This window comes from Triturus cristatus, chromosome 3_2 (assembly GCF_964204655.1).
Source record: "Triturus cristatus chromosome 3_2, aTriCri1.1, whole genome shotgun sequence".
In the NCBI taxonomy this organism is placed as follows: Eukaryota; Metazoa; Chordata; class Amphibia; order Caudata; family Salamandridae; genus Triturus; species Triturus cristatus.
In genome coordinates, this window is record NC_140584.1 from 1,167,321,242 (window position 1) to 1,167,338,348 (window position 17,107).

At 46.4% G+C, this 17,107-nt stretch overlaps 1 protein-coding gene across 1 annotated transcript in view; it reads right to left on the reverse strand.

Moving 5' to 3' along the window:
• USP37 (ubiquitin specific peptidase 37) overlaps positions 1–17,107 on the reverse strand; it is a 345,091-nt gene that overhangs the window by 81,629 nt on the left and 246,355 nt on the right. Inside the window, exon 20 of the mRNA XM_085650037.1 lies at positions 8,822–8,882. Within this exon, the coding sequence (XP_085506163.1) occupies positions 8,822–8,882 (61 nt within the window). The remainder of the gene's footprint in view (positions 1–8,821; positions 8,883–17,107) is intronic.

The window sequence follows — 17,107 nt, forward strand, 5'->3', positions numbered from 1 at the left end:
CTTTCCTGCTGCTTGATGGCAATAGCAGATGGCGCTAGAAATCCAAGAAGCACTGTTTAGAAAGAGTATAACCCTTTCGTGGAACACTATAGGACACAGAGTTGAGAAGACTGTTGAAAGCCCTTAGTCTTCAGGAGATAGAACTTCAAACATCTCTTGACATCTAGCGAATGAATTGCCCTTTCCACTGGAGTCGCAGGACGGGAAAGAAGGTCTTGAGGATGAGAGGTTCATTTAAATCAAAGTCTGAAGGGACTTTAGGAATGAACTTAGGGTTGGTATGGAGAACCACTATTGGCTTTAAACTGCAGAAAAAGTTTCTGAATGGTTAGAGCCTGAATTTCACCTGGTAAATGTCAATGCCAGTAGCAGAGCTACTTTCTAAGAAATAAATTTGATATCAGCTATGTGAATGTGTTCGAACTGGTGTGTCATCACCTGCGAAAGGACAATGTTGAGTTGTCACAGCAGTGAAGGAGATCTGACAGGTGGAACGACCCTAAAACAGTCCTTTTGGGGAATTGCATAACAATCCTTGTTGACCATATGGAATGCAAGGAAGACCACCTCCTACAGCGAGCGATAGCTGCTAGGTGGACCTTGATGGAGGTATGAGCCAACCCAGATATTGCCAAGTGGAGGAGATTAAGGGAGAATATCAGGAGGTGAAAAGGAAAAAGGGTTTATGTTAGTTTGTTGGCACCAAATGCAAAAACGCTTCCACTTAAGCAAATAGGTGACATTAGTACTCTGTGCTCAGGTGCTAGAGAGTCACCCTGCATTCCAACACTAGGTTCAGATGGGCAAGCTTATTGTGCTCAGGAGCCAGGCCAATAAGTGAGATTTGGGATCCAGATGCAGCACTTGGCCCAGAGATAGTCAAGAGATGGAATCTGATCCAACGGTATGTGATGTTTCTCCGAGAGGAGGAGGAGTTTGTGAACCAAAACTGGCGTGCCCAGGAAGTGACTATGAGAATGATCCTGCAGGGCTCGGCTTCCATCATCGTGAGTAGCCTTGGTAGGAGAGGAATTGGAGGAAACGCGTCGACAAAGATGCCCGACCATGCCAGCAAAAATGCATTCCCCATTGATCCCCGATGGGGATGCCAGCTTGCGATGAACTGGCATTTTTTTTCCTCTGGGGTTGCAAAAAGGTAGAGACTTGGCTTGCCCACTGGAGAAAGATTCTGTTGAGAGCTGCCGGATCCAATTTCCATTCGGAACATAACAATGTTTACCTGCTGAGTGTCTGCTGCTGTGTTCTGGTTGACGGGAAGATGCTCTGCCCTTATGGATACTATGTTTCGAATTGCACATTCCTAGTTGCAGTGCGCTTTGAGAGAGATGGCGAGATCTGGTGCCCCTCTGCTTGATAATGTAGTGCATCGTGGTTGTGTTCTCTATCCGGACAAGAATTTCAGAGTTTTTTACTTTTGCAAGGCCAGATGAGCTGCTTTGAGCTCCAACAAGTTGATGTGAAGGTGGCGATGAGACTGCTGACATCAGCCACTGATGTGTAAGTTATGAAGGAATCATCCCCATCTGTCGAGGGAAACGTCAGTAATAATTGAGAGGAGATGGTATGGCTAGAAAAGACAGACCAATCTATTTCTTGTTACATAAGCCAAGAGATTGCTTGGACCATTTTTGCTTTGATCATGAATAGGGCTCCCTGTTTCATGGTATTTATTTTTTGACCATTTGCATCTTTATTTATTCATATTTAGGTTTGTGCCATTTTATTTCTATTTATCCATATTTATTTTGTGTTTTGCATATAAATGAAGTAAAACTGTACATTTCCATATCTATTTAACTGATAGACGTGCACTCCTACTTTGTTTGTCGTGTTTTAGCTATTTATGCTGCCAAATATTACACAATACATCCACAGGTAAATTCTAGCATTATACCATAAATGTATGTTGACATATGCCATTATTTAAAGAAATTCCATCCTGTTTTTCAATTTCCCGTTCTGTCCAGCGGCTGGCCAATAATTCATAAATGACAGCACGGAGGGTCACTTTAAAGAAGCACAATTTTCTGTATTTATCCACTTTTAAAAATAAATGCAGACAGAAAACACATTGTTTTCTGTCTGTATTTATCTGTAGAAATCCGTAAAAACAGAAAACAGGGAGCCTTAATCATGACTAGATCTTCGAAAGATCCCTATGCTTCTAGCTATTCTTTTTCTAGTTCTTCCTGGAGAGGATGCATCCTTAGAACAGAACAAGAGGGATGCAGGATGACATCCCTAGGAGGGATTTGTAACAGCGAACTGAAAATTTCTTTTTTGGTTTATTTGCGCTAGAGATCAGCTTGAATTGTCTCTCGACCAAAGGAAATGCTTTGTTGAGTGTTGTGTTGAGTGTTGCTTGTAGGAAGGTGATATTTTTGAAGGATGCAAGACTAATTTGTCCAGATTTATGATCAGCCTAATTTGTTGAAACAGCGTTGTGCAGGCTGCTGTGGATGTCTGAGCTGTGAAAATGATGAATGGGGCCTTGACCAACCAATCCTACAAAAAGGGTAACACTTGGTTCCTTTGTTTCCTTAGGAAGGCTGCTACAGGACCCCAGCACTTTGTGAATATCCGCGGTGCAGACTTTAGGCCAAAAGGTAGAACTTTGAATTGATAATGGCTCCTGGCTATTGCAAATCACAGGTACTTCCGCTGAGAGGGGTGAATGGTGATATGGAAGTATGTGTCCTGTAGGTGGAGGGTGGACGTGAAATCCCCTTGATTCAAGAGCAACAGAATCTCCTGCAAGGTGACCCTAAGGAAGGACTGTTTGAGGTAGGTGTTGAGGTTCCTCAAGTCGAGAATATGTTGCCATTACTTGAACTTTTTGCTGACCAAAAAGTGAAATGGAAGTAGAACCCCTTCCCTCACTGTGATGCAGGAAATTGTTCTATTGCTTCTTTGTCCAGCATGGTAAGGCTCTCCAGACTGAGGAGATGCAGATGTTCTAGAACTGCTGGTCGAGGTGAAATAGGGGAGGGAGTTGAAGAAACTCTAGAATCTGACCAAATTGAATAAGGTTGAGGACCCATTGGTCTGTAGGGATTTTCTGCCAGTGATGGAGCGCAGATATTTTGCCCTCTAACTTGACCGGTGAGGGATGACCAATAGCTGGAACCTTAGGGTGGTCATGGGCGACTAGCTGAATCCTTTCCTTGCTGTCCTGCTCTACCACTTCAAGTAGACCTGCTATACGCTGCTGGTGGCGGACTTTGGAAGTATTGAGGATGACAGATTGTGAGGAGGTGTAATAGGGGTACTGATATTGTTGGTAGCCTCCCATGTATGTATAGTTTCACAGAGTCCAGTGGAACCCAAAAGGTAGGCAGAAGTAAAGTAGATAGCACCTCACTCTGCGGTAGTGTGGTCGAACAGTAAGGCTTTATCAGAGGACCGTGTTAAGCATTTGTTGAACACACTCAGTTAGCAAATGACTTCACACACTCAAAGACAACTTCAGACCAATTGTTTTTGTATAAAAATATTTAGTTATTTTATTTCCTATAACCAAGCAAGCCTGGCACAGGTAAGTGATACTTTGCAGTAAATATACAGTTGTAATACAGTTTGGATTTTAATTGTACACGCACTTAGTTTTGATTTACAGTATTGTTACTGAGAAACGCAATGCTTTGGAAATACAGTACATATACTTTGAAAGGGCTTTTTAGTAAAATGACCAGTAAATTACTTTAAGATTACTTTTCTTACACAGTGTAGTAAACCTGGATACTGCACTGGGATATTTCCTGTAAACAGGCAAGTAAAAGCATTCTTGTTATTTAGTACAGTTGTAAAAGGTTTTTATAGATTTTCCAACTCCACACATAGAAAAGAGTCAGGAAAATAGTGTTATTGGTTCAAAGGTAAGTGCTTTGTTGTGGGAGTTGGTATTCTGGGGTTATACTTAGTGGTCCCCTAGGGTCAAGGATGCACTGTTACGCCCTCAGCGGCACTAGGACGGCTGGGTGCTGAGGCCCAATGTTATCCAAAGGGGGATTGGGGTCCTCCGGTTGGTGGCTAACGAGCAGGCCACTGGGTTGTGGGAGCAAAGCTCCTGGACTTAAGCTCAGGGAAAATGGGGTTTAGGCCAGCACAAAAGATGCACACTCAGCGGCACTGGGGTGGCAGTGTGCACAGTGCTGTTCTGGCGTCGGGTGCCCTATAGCGTTCATTCAGGAGTCTCCGGTTTGCAAACAATGCAGGCTCAAGGACGAAGGTCTTCTGGGTGCGACCACCACTTGGAGAGGTAAGTTGGGATGCTGGGGGGTGTTTAGGCACCTTTGGTTGGGCCACCCAAGGCCGTGGGGCATCTGGTGCAGGGGTGCCTTCTAGGGTCAGATCTTACCAGGTCCTGGTCGCAGTTGAGGGGACATCAGCTGGAGGCTTGAGGCATGTCAGGGATCACCGAATCTTGAGTCAGGATCGCCAGGGTGACCTCTTGGTGTTGGGCCATTCAAACTCGGGCTGTTGGCGTCGGGTGCAGAGTGGGGCAGACCCGAGGATGCTTGCGGAGCTGGAGTCTGTTGAACAAATCTGGTGTTCACAGGAGACAGTCTTTGGGATTGAAGGCAGACCGGTCCTCCGGGTTTCTCGAGGTTGCTGGCTGCAGGCCACACCGGGATTTCGCTGGAGCAGGTTCGAGGTGGGGACAGGCCTGTAGGGCTGGGGCCAAGTCAGTGGGCGTCCTCTTGTTAGCTTCGGCATGGCTGTTCGGTCCTTTTCTTCTGGTTTCTAGTCTGAGTGAGCAAAGTTCAGGGGTGCCCCTATATACAAGATTTAGTGGGAGTTACTGGTAGGTAAAAAGGTTGAGACCAATGGGTCCCTTCCCTGGGGTGGGTACACCCCCTATTATGCCACTATCCAGTGGGAGGGGGCATAAGCCCCTACATCTGCAAGGTGTCGGGGACAGAGTTGTGCTTCATCTCTCCTCCCCCACGTGACGGGTGTAGTTGGCAGAGGTGAGCACACCTCCCTTCCTCACTTGTTTTTCCCGCTGGTTCTCCCACCCAAAGTGGGGGTCAGAACCAGTAGGGACCAGTTGCTGAAAGCAGCAAGTGGCCTGGGGAAACTCAAAGGCGGCAAGCCATGGAATCTTCCCCTTCGCGGACCCTGGCCATCCTGGGGGGAGGAGGCTTGGCACTTTGTCTCAGGATGTACACTGTTTCAGGCCCCCCCCCCTCACCCCGAGAGCAGCAGGCTCTCGACCCAGGGGTTCAGAAACATGTCTGGTGGTGGCAGCTGAAAGCAGCTACTCTGCCTGGACACTAGTGGTAGGTCGTTTTTCAGGGGGCATCTCCAAGATGCCCTCTGTGTGCATTTTTCATTAAATCTGACACTGGCATCAGTGTGGGTTTAATGTGCTGTGAAGTTTGATATCAAACTTCAGTTTTCAGTGTAGCCATTATGGGGCTGTAGAGTTTGTAATGACTATCTCCCAGCACCATGTACTCTTAATGATACAGCACTGCACTTACAATGTCTAAGAATGGACTTGGACACTAGGGGTACAGGGTTCATGCACCTGTACCCTCACCACTGGTATAGTGCACACAGCTAGAGGGGTGACTGATCTACGCCATCCCTGTGTGCCATCCCCACAAACCACTGCCCTGGCATACATCAGTCACCCCTCTATCTGGGTGCCCTGTGCCAATGGTGAGGGTACAGGTGCATGAGCCCTGTACCCCTACAGTACCCAGGTCCATTCCTGGACCCTGTAAGTGTAGTGTTGCCATTAAGAGCATATGGTGCTGGGAGGTTGTCATTACGAACTCCACAGCACCATAATGGCTACACTGAAGACTGGGAAGTTTGGTATCAAACTTCTCAGCACATTAAACCCACACTGATGCCAGTGTGGGATTTAATGTAAAATGCACCACAGAAGGCATCTTAAAGATGCCCCCTGAAAAACAACCACCTACCAGTGACCTGACTGAGTGGCTGCGCAGGCAGCCACCACCAGACAAGTTTCTGGACCCCTGGGTAGAGAGCCTGCTGCTCTCTGGGGCCTGAAACAATGCACATCCTGGGACGAGGTGCCAAGCCTCCTCCCCCAGGGTGGGCAGGGTTGACGAAGGAGAAGCTTCAAAGGCATGCTGCCTTTGTGAGCCTCTCCAGACCATTTGCTGCTTTCAGCAACTGGTCCCCACTGGTTCTACCCCCCACTATGGGTGGGAGAACCGGCGGGAAAAACAAGTGAGGAAGAGAGATGTGCCCACCTCTGCCAACTCCACCCCTTAGGTGGAGGACGCGAGGTGAAGCACAACCTCGAATCCCCGCCATCTTGAGGATGGGGGCATGCAGCCAACCAGGGACAGTCTCCTGCCCCCCTCCCACTGGAGTGTGGCGGAATAGGGGGTGTACCCACCCCAGGGAAGGGACCCATTGGTCCCTGCCCTTTACCTACCTGTAACGGCCCCAAATTTAGTATTTAGGGGCACCCTGAACCTTACTTCCTCAGATTCCCACAACCCAAGAAGAAAAAGGACGAAAGAGGAGACTGCAGAGAACAACTGACTTGGCCCCAGCCCTACCAGCCCGTCTGCGCTTTCCAGAGATCCTATGGCAAAATTAGTCTTGTCCTGCAGCAAGCGACCACCAGAACCCCTAGGAGGACTGACTGCCTTCAACAAAGACCGGATCTCCTGTGAACAGCAGCCCTGCTCAAAAGAAACTCCGAAAACAGACTGAGTCTGCGGAGAACAAAGAAACCAGACGACTGGAACTACCACTGCACCTGTTGCCGACGGCCAGAGTTAGAGTGGCCCACTGGTCCCAGCGAGGTCCCCCAGCGCTCCAGAGTCCGAGTCAACCGCGGGTTGACCCCTCCAGGACTCCCAGACGTCACCTGCAGCCTCTGCACAGAGACCCCCCCCCCCCCCCAACCACGAGTGGCCGGGTAAGGTGAAATCCAACCTCAAAAGACACCCCTGCATCCAGCCGCCCTGCGTCCTGGAGAAAAGAACCCGTGGTGCACCTACGTCCTCGAGCACTCCAACTTACCTGCCCAGCTGTTAGTTCCTCCCGGAAGTCTTCCAGGACCGAGCCTGCAGCTGAAAACCAAAACCGAAAATCTCCATTGAAATCAACAGGGCACCCGGCCTCAAAACAGCACCTGGCTGCCCTAGGAGATATGCTCCCACAAACCTGTGGGCTGCTTGCCAGCCACCACCAACCGGAGCCCCCCTATCCTCCATAGGATAACATTGGGACTCACTCTGCACCCGGCCGCCCTAGTGCCACTGGGGGTGCAACAACAGTGCATCACGGACCCTGGGAGACCCAGAGTCTAACCCCAGAACCTTAACTCAAAAGACCGATTACTTACCTCGAGACCGATAACCCACTTTACTTCATAGGATAACATTGACACTTTCTCCCAAAAAGTTTCTAAGTGTCAACTTTTGGAAACACAGAATATTCCTAAAAAAAAAAAAAAAAAAAGCACAAATAACCTAACCGAATTTACTCAACTTTTTGCAGGAAAGGTCCCAGTGCTGAACCCAGGTGTCCAGCACGGAGTAAGAAAAGTAAATAAAAAGTAACTTACCTGTGAATTGAATTTCCTTCCATAGGATAACATTGGGCGTTCTTTGTGAAAAAGTTTCGAAGTGTGAACTTTTGAAATACAAGAATAGTCTTTAAAAATCATGCAAACTACAAAAACGTAATTACTTACCTGTTTTAAGTAGATCTCCCCAGTGCTGAATCTAGGAGTCCAGCACTGTATTACAAAAGTAACGCAACAGTAACTTACCTGCTAAGTGAATTTCCTCCCGTACGATAACATTGGTAATTCTATGTGAAAAAGTTTGTCAACTTTTGAAATGCAATAATATTCCTTGGTTATCATACCTTTAACCAAAACGCATTTACTCACCTGTTTTCAGGAAATGTCCCAGGGCTGAATCTAGGATCCAGTCCTGTGGTTAGAAAAGTAATCTGAAAAGTAATTAACTGCATTTTACTTAAAAAGCACATTCAATTAAATGTACTATACCTGCAATGTGTTGCAAACTGCTTTCTTAAACCTGTAAACAAAACCAGTACCATTTATACTGCAATTCTGAACGGTGTTCAAACAAGTCAATTACTGCTGCAAAGTATTTATATGCTTACCTGTACCAGGCTTGCTTGGTTCTAGAAATAAAACAGTATTTTTTATACAAAAACAATTGGCCTGGAGTTCAGTTCGAGTGTGTGAATTCCTTTGCTGACTGAGTGTGTACATCAAATGCTTAACACTGTCCTCTGATACTGCCTTACTGCTCGACCAAGCTACCACTTTAGAGAGCAAGGTTCTATCTAACTTTAACCTCTGCCAAACCTGTGAAGACTTTGACTCTATACACACTGTACCTCACTTTGGTGCAGTATATATAGAGCCATTTTCTCACAATCCCTGCACACAGGTGCAAATTCTACAAGCATAATGATCAATCAAGATGCTTTGATGTAGAATTTGCATTAGTCAATGCATCAGGAATAGAGACGCCATCCAAAAATTAACAACTTTTATTTTCCTAAGTTAGATATAGTTGGTAAGATGTGACTTCATGCAAATTGCAAATTTGTGGAGTGCCGGCAATGCCTAATCGAGCATGACAGTCAATTCAACAGAGCGCTAAATTTCGCTGAGTAAAGGAGAAATTGCAGTTTCAACAGGGTGCGATTTCAATAAAGCTCAAATTAACATTTTAACAGCAGAAAATGTGCAGTAGTGAGGGGATCTAGGCTGTTAATTACACAAAACAAATTGAAAGAAATATAGTAAATCATGCCTCACCTTGAAGACTCAACTCTTTCGCTCTTTTCAAATCATCAACTTCTTTTTGGGCCTGTATTTCCTGTTCGAGGGTTAGAAGGAAAAATCTGAAGTGTTAGTTCTACATTTAAACTTCATTATGTATAGTGCAGGTTTAAAGGGTTCTTAAGAAAATGTACGCAGGTTAAATTGTAGCTACTTTTTATAGTTTTATACAGTGCAAACTCTACCCAAAGGTATTGGAGTGTTTTACATCAACGCCAGTTCCATTGCACAAGGACACAATCACTTGTGTAGGCACAGGGAGATTAAATGATTTGCCCAGAATCACATGTTGAGCGGACACCAAGACTTGAAACTGGTTCCTCATCTCCAAAGTCGGTAGCTCTGACCGTTTCGCCGTATCTTCTCAAACTTTAGCAAGGATGTGTGTGAAGCTGGCTTTTTAGGTCTACAATGATGTACGCTATGTAGAAAGTCCTGACACACTTATTGGCTTACAAGGATTATGTCTTTAAAAAAAAAATCCCAAATGCTTTATTTTCTGATCGTGTGGGAGAGTAGCTTAGGCTTATTAGAGAGTAGTATTAATCTGTTGCACACAATTAATAAATGACACTCAAGAAGAAACTAGATACCAATTTAGAAAATAAAATTGATATCATTTTTAAACACCAAGACCTTCGTAATCGGGTAAGTACTTTAGACGTGATCAAATTTTCCGATAGAAAATAGCAGCTGTCAGATTTGAGGCACGAGCCTCGAACATGGTATTGTTATCCTATGGGAGAAACATTCACTGTATAGAGTGACTTACAAACAACTTACAGGTATGATCTTCTGGACTGGAGGTGAATAGGGGCAGGGGTCAAAGAAAGCACCAAGAGTTCAGTACAGGGGGAACGAGTCAGGTAGAACTAGAAGGGGTCTCAACTCTTCGGCGTCTCAGGGCCACAGACAGTGTTTCAATGGCCTAGGGCTGGGGGCACAGGTGCATAGGTGTTTGTCCAGCGGATCGTAGAGTTTGAGCCTCCCACAGTTCAGTGCACCTGCAGAAGAGGGGAAAAAAACATCGCAAGACTGTTGTGTAGCTGGCCTCTGGTGAAGCCCCTCGGTGTTTAGGCGGCAGTGTTCAGACTGAACACAAACAAGCCTTTGTGCTTGCAACAGCCTCCAGTACATCAGGTATTAGTGTTGGGTGGCTCCTGTGGGTCCTGCAAACTTGGTGGGGAGACTGATCTGACCTCCTGGAGCACGGTGACCTATGCCTGGATGATTGTCGGTGGACCCAGTGGTCAGCAGATGGGTGTACCGGACATCATGGTCAGTGCCTGCGGGAAACTGGCTCCTCCACTTGAAGGGAGATGCTGGCTGATTGACTAGGTGCGGACAGCCTTCAGAGGCTTTTGGAAGATGCAAACCTGCAGGACGAGTTGGGTCTGGGCGATTGTTGGGATAGAAGCAGGCAGGTTTGGCGCCAAAGTCCACAACTAGTACTCAGTTCTCGCGTTCCTCAGCTTTTTGTCCTCCTTTTGGAGTAAGTCGAATCGGAGTTCCTGGTGTCAGGGGGTTGGGGCATTGAAATAATACATTTAGGGTTGTAGAGTGAAGAGTAGCAGCCAATGGGCTACTTACCCTTGGGGTCACTACACCTCCTATATGACCACTTCCTCAGGGGAGTGGGCATAACCCTGTCCCAGAGTTCCGAATTCCAACAAAATTATGATGGTGGAATCCTTCCTTCGTGGAGCACATCAGGCAACCCTCCTTAAGGGTATGACTAGCCTGGTGGTGCAACATACCCAATTTCCCACCTGTCCTGGTGTCAAATGGGCCTCAGGGCAGGGGGTGGCATTTCCCAGGTCTGGGGGAAACCGGAGATCACATTTCAAAGGTGGTAGGCGGTTTGAAGCCCCTGGCCTGGATATGCTAAATCACTAGCCATCCTGCGGTAGGAGATGTAAATACCTCCCACCAGAACAGGCATTGTTTCTGACCTCAGAGTGCTGGCTCTCACCTGCAAGTCAGAAATGTGTGTGCGTGTGGAAGGCTGGTAGATACCAGGCAGCACACTTAGAGGCTGGTAAGTTTTTCAGGGGGGGCCTCTAAGGTACTCTGGGTCCATATCTCAAACCCATTACTGCATCCCTTAGGGACCCTCTACTACCCATGCTCTAGGTACAAGGGTACCATTTACTAGGGACTTAGAGGTGTTAAACGTCTTGCCAAATGGGGTACAATTGAACAGTTACGTTGTTTAAGGAAAATAGCCATGGTACTAGCAGGAACCCAGTGCACTTCAGTCAAAAATGCATCAAATACCTCGCAAAAAGTGGGGTTGACAATGTCAAAAAGGAGCACTTTCCTACAACGCACCACAATGATATAATAAAATTATATTCTTTATAAAACAAAAATTATCTAAAAGCCTCAAGTATGCACGGCATCAGTTCAAAAGTCCTGGTCTGATAGGAAGAAGTTAAACACTTATGGAAAAGAATATGTCAAAGGTTTGAAGAAAAAATAAAGGTTAATTAAAAGAGTGCAGAGCATGAAAAAATTTAAGCCATAGTTTGGTTCGGAACACAAACTTTAGTTTAGGTTTCAGGCACTCACACACAAAAAAAAAATGGAACATTCACAGTTCCCTGTGGGCCTATTTCACTAATCTTATTTGGCAGAATCCTTTTACAGGTCACTACCAATTACCACCGGTGCCTCAGGGCCACAATACCAGATATGCCCATCAGAAACTTTATTTCTCTAGCAGTGAGAACAAGTGGTTACAATTTAGCCTAGGCTTAAAACCTCAGATTCAGTATAAGACACTAGACCAAATTAACTTCAATGTCAGTATTTTTTTTTAAGTGGGAATAAAGATTACTACTTCAACAATAGAACAGTTAGAGCCAACATAAAAAAAAAAAACCACCATAGAAAGTGCTACAACTCGCAAGGATCGAGTGAGGACCCCAAAAGACTTTGCAGCTTCTCAGTACAAGGCACTCATTTGTCCCAAAGGTAAATGTTATCCTAAAAGGCCTTCCTCTGATCAACTGTAGTAATTTCCCAAGTGGTCAGATTTCTGCAGTTTTTAGGTTTGACTGCGATATTACAATGTAATCTTTACTTTGGTCCATTGAGGTGCTGTCCAAAGGATGCGCACAAAAAAACAAAAAAAAGACTGGCCCATTTTAAAATACACACTAGCTATTCCTAAAGGTTCGCCACTCAAACAAATCCCCAAGGAGACGTAAAGGTGGCCAATTGTCCAGTCACCTAGTGTCAAGTTAAGATGGTCCGCTTTACTTCCAGCCATGGACCAGTTAATGGCCCAAATGGTCTCTTTGCTCTTAAGATGGAGAGAATACAGTAAACAATACAGCATGCCAGATCCCACTATATTTCCCCAAAGATGGCTTAAAGGTTCAGGTACCTTTGTCAGGCCATCTACCAATCACGGTTGAGGTATTGTGATGGAAGCATATTCACAGGGATAGATGCACCGATAGGAGAGCAGGGTGACATCAGAAGCCACTGGTTGGTTATGGGGGTAGTAGTGATCGCACCTATACCCTGCAATATCTCCATAACCATAAGGGCTAGAAAACTGGCTCAGACTGGTAAAGAATAAGATAGAAGTCCTTTGAGAGCAGAAATGGATTCAAACATCGAAAATGTCGATATCTGGATCACTCTGTAGCGGAGGCGAGATCCGATATACCATGGAAACGTCCAGAGGTTCCCTTATAAGCGACAGGGGCTTGCTTCAGCAATCCCAAGGTGCTCTATTAGAGGTAGTGCAGTCAAGCAGTCTTCGGCTTAACTGAGAGGAGTGCAAGACCTCTACAAATACACGCAAGAACCAATAAATGACACGTACTCGTTTTCACCAGTGTTCAGCACTTGTTTTAAAGAATGGCTTCCCTGGTCCCTGGTCACCTGCACTGGCAGTAATAGGACTTACCAGCACTGGGGAATATCTGCTAAAGCACGTATGCCCTCACATTTAATATTCAGCACCTTGCCTTAGGGCTGTCAGGCCTGCTGTAGAGGTGATTTACAAAAAAATGCTGTCTTAGGAACTTGGCACAGATGTGTGACATGTCATGTTTTTACTTCTGTCTGCACCAAGACAAGCAGCCTGCAATGGCAGTCTTGCATGTGCTTGGAGAGCAGCCCTTAGGGATCCGATGTAGTACCTCAGCCCCTAGGTACCATTTACTAGGGACTTAGAGGGTGCTAAAGGTTTTGCCAATTGGGGGAGCAGTTGGACAGTTTTGGGAAAGAGCTCTGGCACTGGGGACCTGGTTAGCAGGAACCCAGTGCAGTTTGTCGAAATCACCTCACTTACCAGGCAAAAAGTGGGGGTGACCATGTCAAAAAAGGGCACTTCCTACACTAGGCCAGTTGCAAAAACTTAGTTAGGCCTTTGCTCACGTAATCACACACACAAAAAAAAAAAAAAAGGACCTACTCTCTTGGACAATTAATTCACATTAGTTATATCAGACCTACCGGCTTTAGCACCACTGAAACATTAAGCAGTTGCCTTAAGTTAAAGAGACCTAAAATGCTTGTGCTAGAATTGCCCAATCATTGGAGATTGTCTGTAAATAGTCTTTGGAGTGTCTGGATCCCAATTCCTCCCTCCGTCACGATGAAGCACTGATTGAGGTCAGCCACGGACTCAAAGGTAAGATTAACCTGCTGGTACAGGAGGGCCAGGGTACATTAAGCCGGGTTGGACTGGTCCTCCTGCACCAGCCATGGTCGTCTGGTCACTGTGTTTAGAGGAGTCAGCCTCTCTCAAACATCAGCGGTGTAGTCTTTTGGGCTGCTTTGGTCCTCATGGAGTGGGTGTGACTGGTGAGTGTTTTCTAGCACCATTTGTGATAAAGTGCCCTCTTTCTTGCATGGTATGCCCCCACTTTTTGCTGAATTGCTGATGTATTTTGACTGAGTGTGCCCTGGGCTCCTGCCAATCAGGTACCCAGGGCCTGCGTTCCTTCCCAAAAACAGCATTGAAGCCTAAACCCAATTGGCCTCTCTGGTCACAGGTCAGCCCCTTGTAAATGGTACCACAGGTACCCAGGGCACTGTGACCAGGGAAGGCCTCCAAGGATTGCAGCACTTATTGTGCCACCCTTAGAGGCCCTGTTTTCCCAACACACACACTGCTTTTGCAGGCTGAGTGTCTTGGTGCAGAACAAAACAGTCGATATGGCACACATCCCTGTGTGCCATGCCCACAAACCACTGCCCTGGCATACATCAGCCACCCCTATAACTGGGTGCCCTATGCCAGTGATGAGGGTACGGGTGCATAAACCCTGTACCCCTACAATGCCCAAGTCCATTCCTGAGCCCTTTAAGTGGATTGTTGCCATTAAGAATATATGGTGCTGGGAGTTTGTCATTACGAACTCCCCAGCACCATGATGGCTACACTGAAGACTGAGAAGTTTGGTATCAAACTTCTCAGCACAATAAACCCGCACTGATGCCAGTGTGGAATTTAATGTAAAATGCACAACAGAGGGCATCTTAGAGATGCCCCCTGAAACTCGACTAACTCCCAGTGACAGTGTCTGGGAGTGGCGGCGCAGGCTGCCACCACCAGACATGTTTCTGGACCCCTGGGTCGAGAGCTTGCTGCTCTCGGGGGCCTGAAACAATGCACATCCTGGGACGAGGTGCCAAGCCTCCTCCCCCAGGATGGGCAGGGTTCACGAAGGAGAAGCTACAAAGGCATGCCGCCTTTGTGAGCCTCTCCAGACCATTTGCTGCTTTCAGCAACTGGCCCCCACTGATTCTACCCCCCACTTTGGGCGGGAGAACCAGCGCGAAAAACAAGTGAGGAAGAGGTGTGCCCACCTCTGCCAACTCCACCCCTAAGGTGGGGGAGGCGAGGTGAAGCACAACCTCGAGTCCCAGCCATCTTGAGGATGATGGAACCCAGCCAACCAGGGACAGGCTCTACCCCCTCCCACTGGAGAGTGGCTGAATAGGGGGGTGTACCCACCCCAGGGAAGGGACCCATTGGTCCCTGCCCATTACCTACCTGTAACGCCCCTAAATTTAGTATTTAGGGGCACCCTGAACCTTCCTTCCTCAGATCCAGAAACCACAAGAAAAGAAGAGTACGGAAAGCCGTGCAGAGCTAACAAGAGGATGACGCCCAATGACTTGGGCCCAGTACTACAGGCCTTTCTCCCCCTCAAACCTGCTCCTGCAAAACCCCGTCGTGTCCAGCGGACATCAATCTCAAAAACCCCGGAGGACCTGCCTGCCTTCACTTTCCAAGCTGTTTCTCCCGTGAACACCGGATGTGTTTGAACTGCAGCTTCTGGTGCAAACCAGGACCCGCGAATCCAGTCCACTCTGCACCCGTCTAACCCACCCCCAGTCGATCCAGCCCAGAGATCCGGCTACCCTGGATCAGCCTCAAGCCTCCCAATGACACCTGCAGCCTCAATACAGAGGAACCCCCCGGTCAGAGCAGGTAAGAAAAATCAGACGTCCCAAGCCCCATGTCCTTGTGTGCCCAACCCAGCAGTGCCTAACCAACCCTCAACATCCCAACTTACCCCTCGAAGTGGTGGTCACTCCTGGAAGATACTCGTCCCCGAGCCTGCAGTGTTTCTTTGTCCCAGAGAATCTCCACTGAAATCAACAGGGCACCCGATCTCAAAACAGCACCCTGCACCCGGCCGCCCTAATGCCGCTGAGGGTGCCCCTTTGGTGCTAACTTGGTCCCCTACTTGCCCTGAGCTTAACCCTAGGAGCTTCGCTTCCACAACCCCGTGGCCTGCTTGCCAGCAGCCTCCAACTGAAGTCCCCCCCCCCCCCCCCCTATCCTCCATAAGATAACATTGGTCCTTAACACTCTGCACCCGGCCGCCCTAGTGCCACTGGGGGTGCAACAACAGTGCATTGCTGACCCTGGAAGACCCCGGAGTCTTGCCCCAGAACCCTAACTTCAAAGACCGAATACTTACCTCAAAACAGATAACCTGTTTTTCCTCATAGGCTAACATTGACACTTTCTCCCATAAGTTTTTAAGTGTCTACTTTTGAAAACAAAGAATATTCCTTAAAAATCGCACAAATAACCTAACTGAATTTTCTCAACTGTTTGCAGGAAAGGTCCCACTGCTGAACCCAGGTGTCTAGCATGGAGTAAGAGAATTAACTTAAAAGTAACTTACCTGTGAATTGAATTTCCTTCCATAGGATAACATTGGGGGTTCTTTGTGAAAAAAAATTGTCTCAACTTTTGAAATACAAGAATATTCTTTAAAAATCGTACAAACTACAAAAACGTAATTACTTACCTTTTTTAAGTAGATGTCCTAGTGCTGAATATAGGAGTCCAGGACTGGATTACAAAAGTGACGCAAAAGTAACTTACCTGCCAAGTGAATTTCCTACCATAGGATAACATTGGTGATTCTATGTGAAAAAGTTTCAAAGCATCAACTTTTGAAATACAATATTCTTTAAAAATCGTACCTCTAAAACGAATTTACTCAACTGTTTTCAGGAAGTGTCCCAGTGCTGATTCCAGGATCCGGCCCTGTGTTAGCAAAAGTCATCTGAAAAGGAATTCATTGCATTTTTCTTAAAAAGCCCATTCGTTCGAATGTACTATACCTGCTAAGTGTTGCAAACTGCTTACTTAAACTGCAACCAAAATCAGTACAAGTAATACTGTAATTTTGAACTGTGTTCATACAAGTAATTTACTACTGCAAAGTATTTATATTCTTCCCTGTACTAGGCTTGCTTGGTTCTAGAAATAAAACAGTATAATTTTTAAACAAAAACTATTGGCCTAGAATTCAGTTCATGAGTGTGTGAATTCATTTGCTGACAGTGTGTACATCAAATGCTTAACACGGTCCTCTGATACTGCCTTACTTCTCTACCAAGCTACCACTTTAGAGAGTAAGGTTCTACCCAACTTTAAACCTCTGCCAAACCTCTAAAGACCCTTGCACTCTATACACACTGTACCTCACCTTGGTGCAGTATATATAGAGCCAGTTTCTTACACCATTCCCTTTGTGATTAATATGGAGGCCACCATGAGGTGCCCTGATTTCCCCAACTGGACGGCTAAACCACTGTACGCATCACTAATTAAGCTTGGTATTATGACATACTAAACGTTTCAATGGCCACCCACCCATCCTTCAGTTTTATAATTTTCACAACTCTTCATCACTAACTATAGGAATTGGTTCTTGTGTGTGACATGTTTAAACTGAGGTAACTGTGTAAACTGTTTAGCAACACATCCTA